Source organism: Polistes dominula, unplaced genomic scaffold (assembly GCF_049000335.1).
Source record: "Polistes dominula isolate Pdom_NZ unplaced genomic scaffold, Pdom_raw_medaka contig_32, whole genome shotgun sequence".
In the NCBI taxonomy this organism is placed as follows: domain Eukaryota; kingdom Metazoa; phylum Arthropoda; class Insecta; order Hymenoptera; family Vespidae; genus Polistes; species Polistes dominula.
The window spans coordinates 550,821-575,171 of NW_028300880.1; the positions used below are offsets into that span (position 1 = coordinate 550,821).

General features: G+C 30.9%; 1 protein-coding gene across 1 annotated transcript in view; it reads left to right on the top strand.

The window, feature by feature from the left end:
- LOC107069814 (uncharacterized) overlaps positions 1–24,351 on the top strand; it is an 85,204-nt gene that overhangs the window by 48,726 nt on the left and 12,127 nt on the right. The window contains exons 2-3 of the mRNA XM_015327423.2: positions 855–1,143; positions 22,861–22,963. Of these exons, the coding sequence (XP_015182909.2) occupies positions 855–1,143; positions 22,861–22,963 (392 nt within the window). The remainder of the gene's footprint in view (positions 1–854; positions 1,144–22,860; positions 22,964–24,351) is intronic.

The window sequence follows — 24,351 nt, forward strand, 5'->3', positions numbered from 1 at the left end:
AAAGAAAGATAGTGAGAGTGAGAGTGAGAGTGAGAAAGAAAAAGGGAGAGAATTCTGACGCCAGGAGTCCAGTCACGGATTTCTTGGACGCCTCCTCCTCTTGGAAGTAAAGGTCTCCGATACAACGGAGCTTTAATTACGCCGATATCACGGTAATTAAGCCGATCAATGCGTACCATTGTGAGTTGAGGTGAGAGAACTGAGCTGAGTTGAGTGAGGGGCCCCAGTCAACTCACGTTCCAGTCCCATCCATAATCCTGAACGCCGTGTACAAAAGCCACCATGAGCGAATCGATGTATAAAGAGGGTGTTATAAGAAGAAGATCTCTTCTCCCCTTCCACCCCCATTTAACTTACTTGTAAAATCTTACCCTAAGAAAGACCACCTTCCGTGCTATGGAAAAATCATCTTGAGTAAGATGAAGTTGAGATTGACACGAGGTAAAGGGAACAATTGGTGATTGAGTATGAGAATAAACAGAGTTACTTTTAAATGTAATACAATGTGGAACTTTGTTGTACTATGTTGTTGTTAATGTTGAGATTAGTTTTATTTTTTTTTTTTTATTATTATTTTTCTTTTCTTACCAATTAGTTTTGGTTTCTTCTTCTGATTAGATGACGAGAACTTACAATTAATTAACGATAAAATTTGAGTAAATTTAAATACTGTACTGATCTCACTATTCTTCTTTTTGTGGGCAAGCTTTTATAACATTTTATCAATTATAAACTAGAAACTATCTGGAAATATTAAAAATAATATTGTCAATAATTCGTATAGTATGAAAAATAAACAAATGTTTTATAATATTATATTAAAAAAAAAAATAATAATAAATTTTGATTTGCAGGTAACATCAGCCGCAACTACAACAACTCCAAGTACGAATACGGTTAGTCCTAGCGTGAACGACATGGATTGGTTTGCAGGCGTTACGGAAGAAGAATTGCTCTATTATTCCGGTGTCGGGAACGACGTTGATTCGTTATGGGCAGTCATAGGAAGTTTCGTGCCGCCACCACCAAGGCCACCATACCTCCCAGAGGAAGGTATAGCAACCGATGGACTTACCACCTGTGATCTGTGCTCCTGGGCATGGAGAAACGACAGGCATCCTTTTTCTTTGGATGGAACACTTGGTGAGTTTTACTATTCTTTTCTTTCCTTTTCTTTTCTTTTTCCTTTAATTTCAATAAAATGATGATTATTGTTAATAATAGAGGAAATAAAATGATTATTGTATTATATAGACCCTGTGGTGGTAATTATGTTCCCTTGTGTGTGATTTTTATTTTAAATAAATATACATATATATGAAAAGAATATTTATTAATTCATAATGTCATCTGTTGCATCTGTTAACTGTACAGGGTGACATAAAAACAAGTATTTGAAAATTTAAAGGTAGTTATAGTAATTATTGGAAAGAATATATCAACAAAAGTTCTATAACTAATCCTTTCTTAGTAAAATATATTGTTAGTGTTTAATAATATTCTAATTCGTGATAAAATTATTTTTTTTTTAAATAACTCAAAAGACAAAATTTAATATATTACAGAAACATTTTGTTTTATCCTATTACACAATTCTAACAACTACGGAAGTCATTATCAAAAACAACTAAACACATATGTTCCATTTCATTCTTTCATAAATTAGTTAAAATAATATTTATTTACGTTACAACCCCATAAAAGTAACGATCTTTTCAGATAATATAATAGTCCAGGGTAATTAACTATACGAAGGGCTCGTCGTCCCTACTATAACTAGAATTGTAGATCCGATAAAGTATTTTTCGTCCAATCAGAATGTAGCTGGTCACACTTCGATGATTTTCCCTTCGGAATATCAACGTATGTTGTATGAAAGCAATTAAGTACCTTTGAAAACATACACCTCGATGCATTAATGGCGTTTAGTAGAAATATCCCCACTTCTCTAATTGACAGAGTTTACATTTCCATATATTTCCATTCAACAAAATTCTTAATTAAAGTAAAACTCAACTATGTAGATCTAGAAATGGTTCTAGAAAAAAACCCAACTCCTTCCGCAACACCCCCAACTAACATTCAACAAATATTCGCAATTTTGTATCCGATAAAAATCAGTATCAATCAGTATTATTTAATTTCTACCAATTATATAATTCTCAACACCATGTACGAACCCTCATATTACAAAATAATAATAATAAAACAATCCTTTGTATGAAAGAAAGCGGAAATGGTATAGGAAAGAAAACAACAACAACAAAAAGCCCCAAAAAAAAAAGCAAGAGAATCAGCAACCCGATAAATCGAAGATGGGGGTACACCCTACACACCATACGTTATAAATACAGCACACATCAGTAGTAGTATACCTTTATACATACAATACATATAAGTCGATGGTTTTGGTAACGTTGCTTCAGGGCCGTGCATGCACCCCCTTCTTACTTTCATCCTCTTTAAACGCTTCTCATGCAGACCCCATCGGCCGCACGCATTATCGCCATTACCATGAATTCCCTCGGTTATTACGCCTCTGTTGCACCGCCACCAAAATGGCGCCGATGTACATATATCCTACCGTGTAAGGAAGACTCGCCCTCGCCAATTCTTTTTTCATTATGGAATTTGGCGCCTCCGACCATGGTCCTCTATCTTTTTCGTAACATTTGTGAGGGTAGGCATACTCCTTTTCTACCTCCTGTTTCACCCGGTAATAACGAGTTCGTGTTCGCGAGACGCCCTTCGGCGTTCTTTCGATCAACTCTCGTACTTCTTTCTCTTTCTCTTTTTTTTGGGGGTTTCATTTCTCTTTATACACTTTTTTTCCATTCATTTTCTTTCAACGATATGAATTTATTCTTTTTTATCGATTCTCTACATCTGTTGAACTTTTTTTCAAAATTTTAACAATGTATTAATATCAGTATAGGACAAAAGTGTTAGGTTATTTTAATCCTTTGAGCTTTGTGGATTCATTTATGCGTCCAATTGAAGATTACAGTTTGAATAAAATTGAAAAAAAAAAAAAAACCAAAACAAAATAAAACAAACATGGAACTGTATCCAATGTAGAAGTGAAAAATAACCGTTATAAAAACCATTGTGGAACTAATTTAATATCCGTTCTAAGAAACTGAAATCAAAATCGATATGAACAAGAGCCATAATATCCACAACAGTTATATGATTATTTTTTTTGTACTCATAACTATTACAGTCAGACCTGATATATAACAGTTGAGAACAGTTATATTCCAAATCGTTTTAAACCTTTACCTGTAAGGTACTTCAACTTTGCAGTATCATTCACAGCTTCTCCCTTACAATTATTTTACCATAGTTGTATATTTATAATGCTTGATATTTGTTTAAAATAAAAAAAAGACATTTTTAAAAAATAGTTTTTATTATATGAAAACCTTGTTCTAGTACTAAAATTAACATTGTACGAATAAGAAAATATTTCCAACGATAAACGAGTGCAATGTACTAAAGAGGAAAATAAGAAAGAAAAAAAGAAAAGGATAAAAAGGGATGAGAAGCTTAAAGGAGGTTGCCAACTCGGTAATCATCGCGTCACTTCGCAACCCGTGAGATGTAATAATTACGAGATCGCACCTATGACTCTCTCGACGTGGCGAGGCCTCTTTAAATTCCTTTTTTTTCTTTTTTCTCTTTCTCTGTCAGAAAAATAAAAGAATAAAAAGAAAAAGAAACAACATCAAATAGAAATAATAAAAGGAGAAAGAAATGAAGTATAAACGCAAAAGGTACGTTTCAAAGTAAGACAGAAAAAAAAGAAAAGAATATTTGAAATTGGTGTAAAATTAATTGCAAACGTTTCAATATCGAATTTAAATATTTATATGATTTTAAATTTGAATTTTTCCAAAAATCTTTTTAAATTGTTTTTATCAATATTGTTTATTTCAATTATTATCCTTGATTGTAGATATTTAATAAAGAATTTACTAAGAAAGACAAAAGAAATTAAATAATATTCGAGGAAAGTTACGAACCTTGAACCTATTCTTCATTTTAACGGTTACTTTGACTGTTTCTTCAGTTTTAATTCGCGAAGTTATATACACCCGTAGATATACCTGTTCCAATCTTCATGGAATTGAACAGCCTGCAGGTAGTTGGAATCTCTCTTTCTCCTGAACCATACAAGTCCGTATTGGGTCGATGCTATCTTTCGGTCTCTGCGTATACGCCTGGACCAACGGGTACATAACGAGGTTCTTCTTCTCTTTTACTTCTCTTGTTTTTTTTTCCTTTTTCTTTTTCTTCTTCTTTTTGAAGTTCTTTTTTCTCTTCTCTGCGTCTTCTTAACTTCCTTAGCTCATTCCTTTTTACCCCACTAGCACCTCTGCACGAAAACAGACGACGAGAACGACGACGTGACTTGTAATGCGAGAAGGTCGGATATAAACGAGAGTAAAAAGCATCCTTTACAAACCCTTTCATATATATATGTATTCTTTTTTTTTTAATTTCTAGTCTCTTTTCTTATTACTTCATTTTTTTTCTCTTCTTTTTTTCATTTGATTTCGAAGGAATTCAAATTTTAAAGTTCATCGGTTACCGAAATTTATGTGTGGTCAAAGAGTTTTGACTTCTGGTCTACAAGACTTCACGTCTGACCAACAGTTTAGCCATAGAATCTACTAACAAATTTTAATAGAATGCTAAATAAGATTGTAATAACAAATTACTGTTCATATAATGATAGTGACTCTTTATCGCACTGTCAACCGATAATTAAAAGCTGATAAATAAATTTTTGTTCAGTAACTGTCGGTAACAAAAAATCGCCTATTAATAAGCTAGCGGTCGTTAAAGTGTTAACAATAACATAAATATCCTATTAAATCTATTCTAAAAAAAGAAATTTACGAAATTTCTACTTACATATATAGAGTGAATAGAGAAAATATTCGGAAAAATGTAAATCACGAAACAAAAATACGGTCTACAACAAACTCGCTTTATTTTCGGGCGAATGCTCTGTCCATTTGAGCTACCTAAGAACAACTTTTGGACCAAATTATTCAAATATTTTATCTTTTTACCATAGTAAGTATTCATAATGTCACATCACTTCCTTTATTTCTTCTCTGAAATATACACACTTGAACGGTACACTTTTATAAGTGTGTGATTTTCCAAAGATGGTGATGAAACAGGGAGGATGAGTAGTGAAGGACCTTATTTATGAATACGTAATATGATTAAGAAGATAAAACTATTGTATAATTTGGGCTTCGGTTGTCTAGACTGGGACTCGAACCCAGGACCTTTCGCTTGCCGAGCGAGCGCTCTACTATCTGAGCTATGAAGACACATTAACCTTCAATTCATAATATTGTATATAACATGAAGTATCCGATTATCTAATGTACCTAATTTTATCTTTGTCTACTTTCATTTTGGACGCCCTGTAACTCACAACTGAATGGACCAAACAAAAAACAGTACAGAAATGTTTTTTAGCTCTTAATGTCACCTTTCTAACAAGCATAAATTTGAGATTGTTTGATCAATATTTTACAGGATATTAATAACTAAGTTTATCTAGCGAAAAAATAATGGATTATTTTTAGTAACAAAAATTGTTTCAGAAAGATAAGGTCGTGTAAAAATGTAGCTATTACGGTAGTTAATTCGATTTTTTTAGAAAATTGAGTTAGGCTACTTTCAAAATATATATATAAACGTTTCATATACTACATATGAATATACAAAACTTTATACACATATATACATCATGATCAGGGATTAAACTGGTAGTTAAGTATTCGCCTGAAGAAGTTAATTATTATTCTGTCTTTGGAATTATCAGTCGGGCCAAGTTATGGCACACATATCTACAACAAACTTACACAAATTACTCGGAACGTAAATTACATTTCGATGTTTGCATTTACTACGAACGCTTATAAATCACCGAAGGAATGATGTAACGCTTATGCTACATAGGACAACTTAATACAGTACGTACACCTTTCTAGTAAATGGCAATTAGCCTGCCTAAGTAATATTCTAGTCAGCGTTTTCATTAACACGCGTTATGTTATTTACCACCACGTAGAATGACTGAATTCGCGACACTTCATTTATCTTGAAGTATTCACGAACTTCACGATTAACCCATAATTACATGCTTCGTATATAATCGTATCTTTCAACGATGCTGAGAATTTCCGTAAACGAACTTAGTCGATTGTGAAACTTGCATTGAGATATATGTATATATTTGTATGTATGTATGTAATGCATGATCGATGCGAAAAGTAATTAATGTTAATCAGTGTTATATTAATGACATGAAGCATATAATATCGTAAAATATCTCTTATAATTAGTACATGTACAGTAATCAAATATTCATCAGTGTATTTATTGAAATTTTAAGAAATTATTATTATATGAATAATATACGTTTCTAATCATAGGATTCTTTTTTGTATAACACTAATCCGTTACTGATTTTAAGTAAGAAAGAAAGAGTAACAATATAAATAGATGTAAGAAAGAAAGAAGAGAATATCATGGAAGAGCTGTTACCGAAGACACCAAATTACGACATTCCCAGCATTATATCTGGTAATTAAGATTACATAGCTAAGGTAGATTTTCATTCGGAGACAGGTTGTCGCGTGTTTCGAAGTTACCTTTAACGCCCTAGTCGTCGTAAGTTGCTTTCCAAAACTGTTTCTCTTTCTTTTTTTTTATTTTTTTTATTTTCTTCCTTTATTTCAGTCTTATCTAAAGGCACTTACCGAAACTATTTCGAACTTCAACAGCTTATCTCGAAACGTGGAGTCGTTCGGTATCTGCGGTACCGGAAACATCTACAATGAGTCTTGTGGCTCACCGAAGAAGACGATAACAACCTCGTTTAGGTATGCTTGTAAATGCGTGACCAGAGTCGCACAACTCACAATCAGAAGTGGCCGTTATTTATCCGAACTTCTTTTCGTTATCTTGTTACAAGTGAGATGCTTTGACACAATCGATGTAGGCAAGAGAAACCTTTATTTGTATTTATTTCCTTTTTTTCTTTTTCTTTTTTTCTTTATCTTCTTGAACATTTTATTTCTCTTTTCTATTTGTTAACAATTTCTAACACTGAACTTAACGAGCGGAATCAAATAACCCGTGCGATGTGATATGTAATATAAAATACGGAAATTTGTAAGAATCTTGTAAATTGTCAAAAAAAAAAAAAAATATGCACTCAAAAACTCATAAAATGTACATTATTCAATTGTAATGTACATACAATTATGTACATTATATTTTATTCGATATTATACTAATTATTTATACTACATACTAATATCTTATGATAAATACTGACCAAAATTGTTGACAATACTGACCTTAATAATAGAAAGCTTTTATATTAACATATATTTTTTCATAGTGATAGAAATTTCTCATTATTCAGAATGATTCAGCTAACATTAGACCGACCACCCGAATAGCTTCTACAAAATTTGGTTATAGGAAAAAAATCTTTCGAGTTAAAGTTGTTTGTTATTTTGGGATCGGTCGTGTTATGGGAAACATCTTTTCTAAGATGTTAATGATTATTTATTAAAAAATTTGGTTAAAAAATTGTTTATAAATTAATCATTTTTTTCTTATCTTTAATTCGTTCTTTTCTAATTTTATTCCAAAACCACAAACACTTTGACATCTTAATTTTACTTCCTTTTTTTTTTTTTTTTTAACTTTATCGTACAATTTGTTCTCTAGTCGCTTCCTAGAACAGGTTCTACTATTTTTAGTCACTACCTTTTTTTATGAATCATGTTTATCTACCTACTCATCAGTTAGAAAACGATTTCGCGAAAATGATGAATATTTTAGGAATTTCTTTTACTAATTGATTCGTCAATTCTCACAAAATTCATTGACATTTACGATACTCTCATCGAGCTCTTAAAACTATTAAAATTATCATAAAAATGTTTCATGCATGTGAAACGATACGATAATTACGAAATTTATTCGTAATTAAACAATGACAAAGTTAAGTTTGAAATAAGTCGAAATGAAAAATTATGATTACATGTAAATAATAAACGTTGATAATGAATAATAATCCGCCATTTTGAATACGACAATGACATGCATTGTTCCCACATTAACCTCATTTAATAGATTATATTCTTCGTGTGGGACTTTCGATGGATCTCAATAGAAGACTATAGAAGTCTCAAAGAAGTGTCCACTCTTTTTCATTTTATTTTATAAGTGTGTACGTTATATTGAAAAAAAGAGAGAAAGAGAGAAAAAATAAAGAAAGAATGAGAATGAGAAAGAGAAAGGGAAAAGGAAAAGGAAAAGGAGGGCCAATTCACTCAATTCTATTCTCATACCTACTTTTACTTGAATCTGACGTTGACGAGTACCAAGTGCGACGTCCTCGAGAGTCTTGACTACAAACTTGACGTGTAGAGTTCTCTTGGCCTCGTTCTCTACCTTTGGTTAAATCCATCAAAGAAATATGCGTAGAAGAACTTAACTTTTACATTTATCATTTTTTATTGTTTACGAAACAAATATAAAGAATCCATTATATATGTTGAGAACAAATTATCTGATGTTTCATTTGAATTTTCTATCATCAATTGTTCCTTTTTTTTCATACTTAAATATATCAATTAATACACAAAATGAATAATAAAATCCTTGTTTTATTAACTAGTATAAAATGTATGTTGTTATATTAACTATTTAACGAGTTAAGCGTGTTCGACGACTATATCCGTCATCGCTTGATTATCGCGACACACACCAGAACGCACTCTGAGCACAGATCGCCACACTTTAACTGGTGGTAAAAAAAAGAAACAATTCGATTGTAGTTCAGTTCATTCACAAAATAGAAAAACAAAAACGTTAATAATAATAACATCTTTTCATAAAAATATTAGCATAAATTAAGAAATAAAATTATAATATATTACAACGTATTACGCGATTCGAACAATTCTACCTTAAATATATACATTAATTTTGACTTTAAAAATAAAAAATAATAATTAGAAGATCATTGAGGAGTACGCTGCCATTTTGTCAGGATTTTGATCAAAGAGCGGCACACGTTGACGTTTCACATTACGAAGAGCCGCCAATCTGAAAGACTCGTCTTGAATTGAGAAAGTAGAAGGAGGAGGAGGAGGAGGAGAAAAAAGGGGCAAATTTCCGATCGGAGATCAGCCGATGCAATCTGAATGCACAGCTCGATAATCCTGCAGGTAAAAGAGACTCGTCTTGAAGGACAATGTTAAGCCGTTTAGATCAAACGGATAAGCATATCCACCTTGAACGTTTTCTAGTGATGGACATACATACCATCGAACCCTTTTACCAGCTTTGATACTTTCATTATCATAATTATCGGCTTCTTATCATCAATTTTCCTTTTTCAAAAATATCCCCTTTGATTTTACAAATCGTCACTATTTTTTTGGACACAAGAGACAACAGAGATAATTATGACTCTTTGTTAATAAAATAATATTGCGATTATAAATTGAGATATAAACTATCCTATCTTTCAAGTTGGATGAAACTGCACACAGTGTGCAAAATTTGATTAAAATCGGTTCAGTAGTTTAGGAGTCCATTGCGGACAAATAACGTGACACGTAATTTATATATATTTAGATAAATATATAATCATTAATTATAAATGGTTGTAATTTAAAAAATAATAAATTTTTATAATTATAAAATATGTTTAAAATACCCGAACAAATGTTCCCATAATTAACTAATCTTAAAATAAAACGAATACCCTTTTGAAACATCTGATCAATCATTGAAATAAATAATTACAATATAATGTCATCATTATAATACTTCAGCTACGCACACAATTAGTTCATTTCAGTTCATTTAGTTTACTTTAAATGATACATGTCTTTTAATCTCTAACCAATCGATTTAATTTGTTAAACTACATGATAATTTCTGACTAACCTAAGTCAAATGAAAAAAGATGGTTCGTCGCGTGCCTAAGATTACCAATTAAGAGCTTTCACCAAATCTATTTGGTCCACAATATTCTTCTTTTATTCAATACGATATCTAACGTCAACTGTTCCAACTGTCAGTTTTTTGTTCGTCCAATCGGCCACACCTTCGTCGACAGATACGAAAGAAGAGAAAAAAGAAAAAGAAAAAGAAAAAGAAAAAGGAAATAGAAAGACCGACATCAGAGAGAAGTTGTTCAGTTGTCCATCGAATAATCCAGCTGTCGAGATAAAATGACGGATAATTCGATCGGTCGATCATTCACCCGATGATGGATCTGTTCTCGACTATTATTTATTTTTTGTCTACCCTAGTTCTTCTCAAACTTTTCGATTTATAAGACGTGACACAGTTTTGCTAGACATGATCGACGATGGGAAAATGAATTTATCTTCAGTTTCTAAAATATCTCTACTTTCGTATTCATAGGAACATTTTATCATAAATGGACTACATGTTTTGAGAAAGTTTCATTTAAAGTACTAAATATATACCAGTGATCATGACAGTTGTTTGTTGGTGATACTAAAAATGTTTCATGACATCAATTGTATCGTTTCAAAATGTTTCCATATGTTTAGATGTATTACATTAGTGATTCCTGGGTTGACATAATAAAGGTATTGTTTTAACATCTTCAAAAAATTTTAAATATGAAATCAAAAACCTATTTTGACGGGTTTCAAGAAGAGATCAAAAAGTTTTGAGTCTAACACAATACAGGAACCATAAAGCTCAAAACTTTTTAATCCACCATTATGTTAAACTCAGAAATTTCGAAGCCCTTTTTCGTACGTTAGGTTCAAGACTTTACAGTCCTCGTGCTAGGCTCAAGATCTTTCAACCTACCCGTATATATTTTTCCTAAAATTTGATTACAATTGGTAGTTATGAAATTTTAAATCTAAAATCGAGATATACCTAGATAAAACGCGCCATCTAGAGTACATTGATGCAATTATTAGTGATATAAAAATCCCCACAAACAACTAGAGTATTATCAAAAGATTATGAGTCAACAAAAACAAATTTTCCAAAAATAAATATAACACTTAGAAGAAAAATAAACATATTAATTAAATGAAATCAATAAATTAACTTTTGAGACACCTCTCTTGTATCTTTATATAATTAAAAATTAGAATTAAAATGTATAAAATGATCATTATCTTAATAAATAACTCATCACCTTAACAAATTTTCGTATAAATATTATAAATAATTATTTATCGTTAATACTACGAAATAATTCTAACCTGTCTCTCTTTCAGTATTATTTCATTCTTTCTTTCTATCTATCTCTTTCTTTCTCCCTAAACTGAATGTACCAACTAGTTTTCTTACCCATACGACGTGGGGCGTTTCAAGTCGTGGCAAGAATTATTATATCATGTTTCTTCGTTAAGACCGATCGCTGACAATGAATAATTCATAAGATACTTAACCGTATCGGTGCTTCGATCTTATCTCTAATAACACGAAGTAGGCACACGTTGCTGAGTCAAGAATCCAATGGTTTTACGCGGAAAGTGCTTACTCTTCTCATCTTTCTTTCTCTCTTTCGATGATTCGAAATCCATACGGTTTAAACTGTATACGTATATTTAAATGTTAATACATATTTTTTTTGGAAAGTAACCTACCTTTGTTATCATCTGAAAGTACCGAAAGATGGCATTCGCGAAAGTCACTATAGTAACACGTAGTCGCTTAAAGGTTAAAAAAAAATACAGAAAAACAAGTAAAAAAAAAAAAAGAAAAAAATCAAATGAATTAACAATAAGAATAAAACACTTTCGATCAGTTGAATATATTATCATAATATTATACAAAAACGCTTTTAGTTTTATGCGCCATTCAAATTCACAAATGACTATTTTAAATCTATTTTTATGTCTTCCACTTTGATACAGACAAAAATATTAGAATAAAATAAAATTAATAAAATACAAATAAGAGAAATACAAAATAAAAAAAAAAGAAAGAACAAAAATTAATAAATGAATTAAGAGTAACTACTTTAGTTGTGTTTTGTATGTAGATATAAACGAACTTCATCGTGTGATTTATTTCATACGACGTATCTTTGTTAGTAGCCAAGAGACCAATGAGAAAAGATATGTGAATATATTACGAAGGCACAGGTATATTGAGCCATCACAGGTAGATGAGACAACCTTCGAAACGGGGCTCTTAAAATCTTTAGTCACGCGGCTTTTATTTACGAGCATCCGAGAAACTAATTTCTTAAATAACTACGCGAGATTTAGTGTCACCTTATAAGGTGAAAGTTCTCTCTCTCTCTCTCTCTCTCTCTCTCTTTCTCTCTCTCTTTCTCTCTCTTTCTGTTTCTCTTATATAGACACCGTTAGGTACGAAAATAAATGTTCTTAAAAGTTAATACGAAAGTAAAGAATTATGTGAGATATTGAACTGTTAGGTCGATAACGAGTTCAAAAATACGACCATCTTTCTTATTTTACTCTGATTGCATTTTATTAGCGTAATAATGTGAAAAATAAACGGTTTATCGTATAAATATTATATTTGAAGAAAAATTGGCTTATGTAATGTTAACATTTTCAATAATCTTTAATTATATTTTTTAATATGAATAAAAGATATATCTTTTATTATAATATTGTTCTATGCTATAAAAATTGTTGTTCTTTATTTTTTAATTAATATTATTATGTTTTAACAAATTTTTAAGAGTTTCTAACATAAGTTAAGTTATCTAAAATTAGTAAATAATACCTTAAACTGTATAGAAGACGGTATTAAAAAAGATATTTAAATAAATTCGTAATATAATAATTTTTTTTATTAAATATTATAGTATTCTAGCCCAAACCGGCTAGAAATAGATATAAAAATTTCATACGACCATAATCTTTAAGTATAATTAAAAAAAATATATATATATATTATAGTATACAATCTTAAATCTACGAAAGGCGTTACCAAAGTTACAAATTGTTCATTCGATAAAAAAGAAAAAAAAAAACATTAGCACGCATTGCACGTTGTGATAAAATATTTTTCGAAGATACCCCCAAGCGTATCAGAGAGAATACGAATTACATTAATTGTACAGAAATAATTCAAGGATTTATCAGTACAATCTGTCCATCTTGGATCTTCTGATTAATGAACTGGGTATTCGGAAACGTGAAAAAAATGTTCGGTAGGCTGATCCCCAAAGGACGCGTGAAGTATAATTGTCTTTGGTCGATCGTTAGCAATTTTAAACGACGATACTGGAAGCTGGAGGCAAGAATATTAAAAAATTTCTCTGACAAATGGCGACTGTTGTTTTAAAACGAATAAAAGTTATTATATATACGAATGCGTATTTTATTTAGAATAGAAGAGTATAAATTCACATATTAATTCGCTTGTAATAAAAATTATCAAAACTCTAATGCTTAATAAAATAAAAAATGCATATTCTATTAAACTTGTTCATAAGTATGTTCTATTCTTTCTAATTAGAAGAACAAAACTACAGTTTAAAACGGACGGATTTATAGGTTAGTCGGATACATCATATTATATACAATATTATGAATCGAAGGTTAATGTGTCTTCATAGCTCAGGTAGTAGAGCGCTCGCTCGGCAAGCGGAAGGTCCTGGGTTCAAGTCCCAGTCTAGACAACCGAAGCCCGAATTGTCCAATAATTTTATCTGAAAGACATATGACGTATTTCTACGTACGCTCCTCACTCTTCCTCCCTGTTTCATATCTTTGGAAAATCACACACTTGTAAAAGATACCATGCGAGTGTGTATATTTCAGAGAAGAAATAAAGGAAATTGTTTGTGACATTATAAATACTCATATGTCGGACTGATAAAGCAGTTGTATAATTCGGTCTAAAAGTTGTTCTTAGGTAGCTCAGATGGACAAAGAGCATTCGCCCGAAAAATAAAGCGAGTATGTTGACCATTTTTTTTTTTTTTAGAAATTACATTTTTCTAACTAATTAATCTCATAAATTTAATGCTTAAATTAAGTATATAGATATATTTTAATAATAAAAAACAGATTCACATTCATATCAATCGATAGTGAAAGGTACTTTCCAAAAAGAATATGTATTAACATTTAAATATACGTAATAAAATAAATAATGCATATATTTTATTAGATTTGTTCATAAGTATGTTCTATTCTTTCAAATTAAAAATATAAAAATACAGTTTAAACCGTATAGATTTATAGGTTAGTCGGATTCATCATATTATATACAATATTATGAATTGAAGGTTAATGTGTCTTCATAGCTCAGGAAGTAGAGCGCTCGCTCGGCAAGCGGAAGGTCCTGGGTTCGAGTCCCAGTCTAGACAACCGAAGCCCGAATTGTCCAATAATTTTATCTGGAAGACGTACGAAAGTATTTATAAGTACGCTCCTCGCTCTTCCTCCCTGTTTCATATCTTTGGAAAATCACACACTTGTAAAAAGTACCATGCGAGTGTGTATATTTCAGAGAAGAAATAAAGGAAATTGATTGTGACATTATATAAATACTCGTATGTCGACTGATAAAGCAGTTGTATAATTCGGTCTAAAAGTTGTTCTTAGGTAGCTCAGATGGACAAGAGCATTCGCCCGAAAAATAAAGCGAGTTTATGTTGACCATTTCTTTTTCGAGATTACATTCTTCTAACTAATTGAATCATAAATGAATTAAGTAAATGGATATATATTCTAATAATAAAAAAAAATATAGTTCTGTGAAAAAATGTGAAAATAGTCATATGATTATTGTAAGGTTTTATAAAAATTTATTTATGAATATATTTTCGATAAAAGACGTTTCTTAATAATATACAAATAGAAAAAAGAAAAACTTTTAAGATGATTTTAAAAATAACTTTTGTCCATTTGAGATTGGTGATCTGTCACACGTCTCGTGAGAATTCAACGTGCATAAATATAAAACCTTAACGATCTCGTCGACGACTTCTTTTAAACTTCTCTAGAAAAGCATTTATTATCTTCTCTCAGAATTTTAGCGAGGACGGATCGTTCTTTAATGATGATTAATCGACAAACACTTCCTTACGTAAACGTTCCTATCGATTAACCAACACTAATGTAACATGATATTTATGAATAAGAAATGACACTAACACATAATTCAAACTTTCTTTTGCCACTATAAACTTTATGAATAAGTTTCTAAATTTGAACACTGAACGCGCGTGAAGATGTTTCAATCGTATGTCTGAGAGAAAAAAAAATAAGAATAAAATATTTTATTATTAAAATGTTATATATATATATATATATGAATAATAATAATAAAAAAATGTATCAAAATTGTATCAAGAAGTATTCCAAATTACGAATTTTGTAAAAACTTACACTTGTATCATATGCAAATTATAATTACTGAAATAAATCTAACGAAAATGACATATCCCGAAATTATATTACTCGTACGTTTTGTTAGTTTAAATAATAGTTCTCCGCTTCCGAAATATTCCCAATCACTGACATAAATTATACAGCAAACTTGCGTTGAAATCATAAATCATTCGCAATACGAAAACCAATATAAAATATATCAGAAATAAATGAATAGAACACATTTTACTTATTTTATATCCTTTGAATTATTGACCTAAATTCTCACGAAAGACACCTTGTATATTTCATGCATTGACGTTGAAAAAAAAGGGGATTGGGGAGAGGGAAGTAGAACGAAGTAAGTAAATTGGAAAGGAGAGGGGATGGGGATAGGGGGTGGGGGTAAAACTGAAAACGCTTACTACTTTCACCGTAGTTAAATTATACAGCAACTTTAATATGCGTAATTACTATGACTTGCCATTATACTTGTCCGAGGGTTACCTCCATTTTGGTCGCGTCACGTGCAACAAGAGACAAACGCTATCTCTCTGTCTCTCTCTCTCTCTCTCTCTTTCTTTCTTTCTTTTTAAAACGTGTCCAGGGTAATTAGAGATTTACTGCAATTACCTTTCCTTCGTTCACTAACGTATCCAACGCTTTTTCACGGTTAAAACCGGCAAGGTACGGCTATGCAACGAACTGCACGACACAGGACGACGAGACGATGCTGTTTGGTATCATCCAACCATAACGCTCTCAGCGATCTTTGACGGTTATAACGTGTTCTTAAGTTTTTGTTAAGACAGAACAATTTTTCAAAGTGCTACACCATCATCATTTTCCTTAAAATGATTTTTCTTTTGTTCCCTTTTTCTTGGTTATTATACATTATGACGATATATGTGTAATATACTGTATTTTTTTGTTTTTGTTTTTTAAATGAAATCATTTCTCTTGAAGTATTTTAATAACTTTAATTAAGTTAAAAGCTAGTTAATGTAAAAACTGATTTAATATTTAGGTTTATAGTCATGTCACATGCGTAAAATTTATTCATACGAAGATTTTCTCGTTGTCCCTTTCATTAGTAAAGTAAATGAATATTTATTATGCATTGATTGTGTGTATAGTTAATTAGATGTATAATCGAATATTCTTATTAGATAGAATAAGTGTTATTTGTATATTTAACTTTTTTATTATCTTGTTTTGTATTCGTAACAATTTTTGTTAATGAAAAATATCAATCAAATATAAATCGGTAAAAACTTGATAGGCCACAAAATACATATTTGTCATTTTGCAATTCGAAATTTAAATTAGTTTCTTCATGAATAACATTATTTAATTAAAATATAATCTTTCTCGGTTCAATCTTACTTATCTCGTTTTTTTTTATTTTTTTATTCATACGTTAAACTTCGTCGCAATTTTTGAAATTTGCCCGAGGCTTAGTTTTCGATTTCTTTTTATCCACAGGAGGTCGCGCGTAAGATTCGCGTTTATGGAGAGAGTCGCATGTTACACGAGTTTTCGTAAGAATACTTACACGTGTTCATAGCCACCGGCAAACAACCATATTGTATGTACAACATACATACTAGCTCTTGTCATACAACCCATAATATAAAGATACCTTGATAAAAAATCATTTATATACACACGGATATTTTCCAGCTTTTCTCTAGCAGTAAATTTCTACCAGCAAAATGTTCTATAAATAAAAATAAAAACAAAATATTATGTAAATATTTGATTCCTAAGTCCATAATTAAAACGTAATATATATATAGTAAGTATAATAAAAAAATACAAAATAATTATAAATTAACTGCAACTGGTAATTTATTCTAACCTCACTTTTTACTTAAAAGATAAACAACACAATTTTTGGATGTTCTTTTAAATAAATTTTAATCATAATTGTGTAGTAGCAAATATTTCATTAATAAATGGTTGTCCAATATATTATACAGTACCAATACGCTTATGGTTAAATGACCATAACTTCTAATGATGTATAAATCAACAACTGTACATGTCACAATCTGTTTAAACACAATCAAACTGTACATAAATTTACAATCAGTTTAAACCACAAACTGTAAATCTACTGAACACTAATAAAACCTAATTCAATTATGGAATACGGAAACTAGAAACTGAAAATACATTCAACAATAATTCTCAGAACGGTGATTGATGTAAATCAGAATTAAGGATATATGGTTGACTTAAAAATATTAACTGTATTCGAAAAAATAGTTAACTACACAAAAAGATCTAAGGAAAGGATAGAGAAGTATCCCAACCGGTTTATGATAAATTAAACATAAGACGATTGAAGGGAAAACAATCTTCGGACTTAACTGCAATGTATTGTAGAAAAGCAAACAGAAAACAATATTTTTAAAATGTTATCCTAAAGTGGGTTAACAAATTTAATTAATTTGTTTTTTAATTAAAAAAAAATTAAAAAATGGGCAAGTAATAAAAGTAATAAACAAAACGTCGTCGTCGTCGTCGGTTTTCTCGATCAACGAAGCATCCTGACAGAAAACCGCCAAGATTTCTGTGGATTTGCATCGTGAACCATTCGTGATCGTGACTTAACGTACGATCAGCTCAACCATTTACCGTTTTCAACTCGATCGTCTATCGACGGTCAATCGAAAAGACGTAAATGCGTATTGGTTTAAAGATATCTTGTCGTAATCGTAAATTCTCTTCGTATAAACGATATTCAACGATCTTTTAATCTCGTTAGACGATTCTTACCGTTATCCTTTATCGCGGGACGTATAGTTAACTTGATCGTGACTGAACTATATATTTCTCGATGGATCTTTTAAGGATTATCGGTAATTGACATAAGTTAAGGACTTATGGGATTGATAGTTTTTCAATGAAAACTAACGTTTGATACTTCGATCTTCGTTCAACTTGGAAAAGGTATAATTATATTTATAAAACAAGACCAAGAAATGTCATCAGTTCCAAAAAAGAATCTAATAAATGTGGGATTAATCCTACATCATGCTAAATAAAATATGTATTTGTAAAAAAGTTCACTTGACGACTCTGAATAATTCATTGAATAAAATACTCACCTAAAAACCGGAAGACTAAGATTGTGAGCCACAGCAACGCGTGGCGGGGCACCCCTAGTATATTTATAAAAACTTAAATCTGTTGCGTTTCAATCTTTCCCGTCACATTTAGTACAAACTTTCCGGACAACCTAATAGTTTAGAAACGATTGGAGTTTTATTTTACACTAGAAAACCGAAATTACTTTCTTGCCAAGCAAATAATAATTATTATACAATTATAATTCGTATTACTATTATTTTATTAATATTATCATTTTCCTACTCTATTATTATTATCATTATAAACCAGAATTGTTTAAAATTCTAATAAAGTGTTATAAGAATATAACCCGAATAAAATTTCCATACACATTAAAATGAACATCTCGATCAATGTGGATACCATTCGATGAATACTCGTTTGAATTGTTCGAATTCTGTTCGCGCATGGCATCGAAATGGAAAGAGGAATTAGCCTAGGTGGCCGGTACTCCACGGGAGATGATTGATAACTCTCTTGTAAAGCGTTATCAGCCGCAACGTGCACGCTGTTATGTTCATGTCAGTATAGTGACGCTGATAGACGGGACCGTACGTTTCTCTTTTTCCCTCTCCCTCGCTCTCCCTCGTTCTCACTCTCTCTCTCTCTCTCTCTCTCATTCTCTTCTTCTTAACCCTTTCTTCTTACTTCTCTGCTTTCGTTGTTATTTCTCTCTCTCTCTTTCTATTTCTCATATACACATACACGTATACACTGATTCACCTTTCGGAAAGCATCCGCGCATCTTGTTGCCGTTAATTCAAACTTACATGTCGGCGTGTTAAACTCGGTCTCTTTTTTTCTCTCCACAACTTCTCCCCCCCCTCCTCCTCCTCCTCCTCCTCCTCTCGCACCACCAACACTTTCTTCTTCTTCTATCTTCATTTCAATCTCTGTCTCTCCTACTCCAACTCTATCTTCGGTATATCTAACCACTAACAATCGAGAAAGGAGTAGCATTAACAAACGCATTCGTATGCACAGTTGAAATTCTCGCAAGCGAGCAACGAATCTTCTTTCTTTCTTTCTCTTTTTATTTCTCTGTCTCTCTCTTTTTTTCATTCACTATCTTTCTATTTCTACCTTCATTTCTATCTCTTTCTGTCTATTATCTTTGAAAAACTCGAATCGCGTCATTATTGTCCTCCTATCACTTTTTTCATACTCAAATGCTGATCTTTAACAATATTTTAAATATTTATCTACTAAGCGTACATTTGATCTAAATTTAACTCGGCTAATTTTACTATATTATTTTCGATTATTTTTGCAAACATTTTCTAGGTATGGGACACCTTGTCATGCAATTCATATTGAAATAAACTGAGTCATAAGTTAACTTTAAAAAAAATGTTCTTTTTCTGTTATAATAACATGTGTGTGTTGTATTTGTATAGCATTGAACTGATTATTACTCAATAATACAAGGAAAACATGTGTCAAATTGACATAAGCAATCATTCTCTTATATATATCTGTCTTACTTATAATAATTCTACCTACGAGTGGCACACAAGGTGTGGCATTAGTATTTCCCGCCTACATGATTAACCATTTTTCTTGTAATATCATTAAATAATCTTGTACAAGTAAACTGCACAGTAAAAAGCTGGATAGAATTTAATGTAAAATAATTCCTATATGGGCCACTTATTTGGAAAGTGGTCTAACACCACTTTCCAAAAAAATCGAGTAAGCAACCGTAATAATTACATTTTTACATAATCTTTTCATTCTGAAGCAATTTTTGTTACTAAAAGTAATCCATTATTTTTTTCCCTATATAAACTTAGTTATTAATATCTCGTAAAATATTAATCAAACAATTTCAATTTTATACTTGTTAGAAAGGTGACATTAAGAGCTAATAAAAATTCCCACACTGTTTTTTGTTTGGTACTCATACTCAACATCACGTTTATTCGGCTAAATATTTTTGGTACACAGTTTTCAATGAAGACTACACGCAGCTAATTGATTAAATGCATTTTATGTATCATGTATTTTATAAAGCAATAGATTAATTTATGAACATAAATGTTTAAGTGAAAAAATATAAATATTACTTCACAGTGTATTTTTAATGAATAGAATTCATACGATAAAACTTGTATATGATAACGAATCTAATTAGTCAAGTAAACTGAACGAATATTTTATTTTGTATATCCAATCAGAATCATCGATTAAAACTTCAAGATCACATGAAAGCGTTCAACATAATTTCCAATAATATTTTAACGTTTGTTATTGCATACCCCGTGCTATGTAAGAACAAGCGATAAAAGGTAAAAACGTTCTTTGATATATCGCATCAAAGGTCTGTTCCAGTTCGCAAACGAAAGAAACAAACTCGTTAGATTTCTAAACGAGCAAGTAAAACGTCCCATGACGTCGAGTAACATTTTATATGAAGCAGCGAAACGCCCGATTCGATACGAGGAGACATCGTCCTACTGCTTAATTAGCAGAAACAAGGAAAAATGAGACAGACCCTTTAGGATTTCGTGTCTAGAATTGCTGCAAGGATTCTTCGAGTTCTCTACTAAAGCGCTTAGGCTCGTTAAAACTGTCCCGGTTTAGTTATGCAGATTAATTATATATTAATGATCACTTGAATATCTTGTTTGTTGGTACCAATAAAATGAAGATTTATTTATTCATAGAATTATTGGTTTGCTCGACAAGTTCGTATCGATTTTTAACATATTTTATAACTTTAGGTAAATAAGTTAAATAAATAAATGAAGTGAACAATAAAGTAAGTTTAGAAAAAAATGCTTTTTCATGTTTTTTTAACATTACACATTTATTTGCAAAATCTAAAATCACTGATCGTTAAATCATCGATATAATATATTTGTTGTTACTATCTACCACCTAGCGCCATCTTTTAAAAAGTTTATTAGTTATATGTAGAAGAGAAGGATGTTTCTACTTTTAACACGATAAAGTCTTCAGTTTATTGGTATACTTCATCATTTGCTTTGAAATGTACTTTAGAAAAAGCATGTTAACAATTTATAGTTAAAAGGGATTGTTTGGACTATATACTAAGTGTTCCAGAACTTCCTAACTTAGTACCGTACCTAACCTAGTACCATTATCATAAATCAATGTAATTGGATACAATTCCTTGCTAATAAATGAATGTTTTTGATATAAAAGTGTTGAATATATTTAATAAAATATTTAAACAGTTTATATACATAGATATTTTGAAAGTAACCTAAGTTCAGTTATCAGTTGTTTTTAATTAACTGTAGTAACATGTACCACCTGAAGTTAGTTGTCATAAGAAATTATTTTATGAAAAAATGGACTTAGGTCAGTTTTAAAATAAACGATTGAAATAATGAACGATACAAACGATAATCCTCGTTAAATATCTTCTTCGTGGAATCGTATAAAATGTTTATAATTAAATGATTCCTTTTAAATCTAAAAAAAAAAAAAAATGAGATAGAAAAGAGAAAAGATAATAAAAGAACAAGTCAAAGAAAAAGATTTTACTTTCGGTTGGTGTACAGCAGAAATAATATCGAAGGATGTGTAATAAAACTACGGAATCCCCTGCTGTGAGAGAATACCGGACGCCCGGACGCGGTAAGAGTACAGGCTATACGAGCCAATTACGGGCGGCTTTCTTCGATGCAGGCGCGAATGTAATGCGTTGGGGAACCTCGTTTCTCGATTTATTCGAGATCATCCCTTTGAGAATACCACTTGACGATGTTCAAGACTCACAATTGGTGAGAGTGATGCACTCTAGCAGAACGTTGTTGTTACGTATTGAAAGATTACGCGAAATGGCTAAGAGATTTCACGAGATTACGTTAAGAAAAGTAAAAGAAAGAGAAATAACCCTCACCCATCCCCCACCCTTATTGGATTGAATAACCGATCGTCTTGTTTTCTAATCTGATTTAACAATAAGGAATGATTTATTCTCTTTGGTTACTTTGATTTCTTTTTATATTTAAACGAAACTTCTTTTGGGAGGGTATTGAAAATTTTCAAACGACACGAAAAAGTGAAAGGTTCTTAGTGGTAGGGGAAATATTGGAGGAGAAAATAGGGGAAAATTTGAAAGGTTTCATTTTCTTTTTGTTTTATCGAACAGGTCATCCATCAATTTTACTAATTGTGCCCTACTTTGTTTGAAACTTTAATATTCAAGTAGGAACTCTTAATTCAACATTGTTAAAACCATTGATTTATTTTATAAGAATAATAATTGAATTATCTGTTAAATGAACTTGTTATATTATTAATAATTGTTTTCTGTTTTTTTTTTTTACAGAAGCTTCCGGAGAAATTGGATGGGTTTTGACTTTAGTAATAGTATCCTTAGTTTCGGCAGGCATTGGTGCAGTCGTTATGGTCACACTTCTACATTGTCGCAGGTAACTATAAACTAATTTCTATGACATAAATTTGAAAGAAATGTATATTTTTTAATGTAGTAAAAAAGATCAGACAAAATTGATACAGGAACACTTTGGTACAATGTATTAAATGTTAAAATTGTGCTTTTTTGCAAACACAAAATAAACAAGAAGAAGAAAATGATGAAGCATCCTATTTATTCTATTGAAATAGGTACCATAACTAAATTCATCTTCATGCTTTCGGACAAAAATGAATAAATTTATTTGAATTGTATAATTGAATTGTATAACGCAATTGAACTTGTATGTTGAAAACTTTGACGTAAAAAGATTAGTCATTTCTTTTCTAAACGATCACGATCGTGACCGTTAAGTTTGTATTTTTATTTTTTATTTTTTTTTTTTTTTTTGATGATGATGCTGAAACACCAAAGAAAAATAATAATATTCCAAGGAAATAGTAAAACAAAAAGGAACAAAAAAAAAATAAAAAGAGATAGAGAGAGAGAGATAGAGAAAAGGAATAAGTTTAAAAGAAACGATCATTCGTTACGATAAAAACGAAAAGCCGCTCAAAGCCGCTCAACTCGAAATCCGGATGTAATGTCTTGCGATCCAATTTCTCGTTCGATCGTCTCAAAAACCACACGGTAAGGAGGAAGAGCAATGGAGTAGTTCGATACGGATCGACGATTCGACGGATTCACGAGGAATAAGATCGTGGTTTTATTCTCGCAAAGAGTAGTCGGTAAGCCGTGCGATTCCCTTAAATTACCACCTACCTATCTCTTGAATCCATTGGAAATCGAAAGAGACGATCGTTTCTCGATTAAGTGTTTCTATCCCTCTCTTTCTCTCTTTTACTGATTCTACTTCGGTAAGAAAAAGAAAGATTGATTTGAGGAAAAAGGAAGATGGAATGTAAACGCGTTAGCCGCTAACTAGATCGAGGCAGGTGAGAATCTACCAGGTGACTGGTTAACGGAAGAGGAAGAATATAAATGAAGAAAAGGGAAGAAGAAGAAATGAATAAGAAGAAAACTTGTAAAAGAAAAACGATCTTTCCACTTGTCGAGTTGAAATTTTTCTAACGACTAAGAACGTATAAATATTTCGTTAACATTTGTTTCAAAATAAAGAAATTAGAAAAATATTTCAAGGATTGTCGTGTTAATAGAAAATAATCTTAAAGGTGGATGTAATCTTAATTTTATACTTTAATTACTTGTCTCTCGCAAATTTTTGTATTAACTAGACTACTGTCTAACAGAATTTTGTAAAACTATTTAAACTTATATTTATAGACTTATATATATATATATAGGATATATGTAAAAATTATTGTTTTTTCAAAATTTCCTTATTTTTGTCGTAACTTAATATTAGAATCGGAAAGAATATGC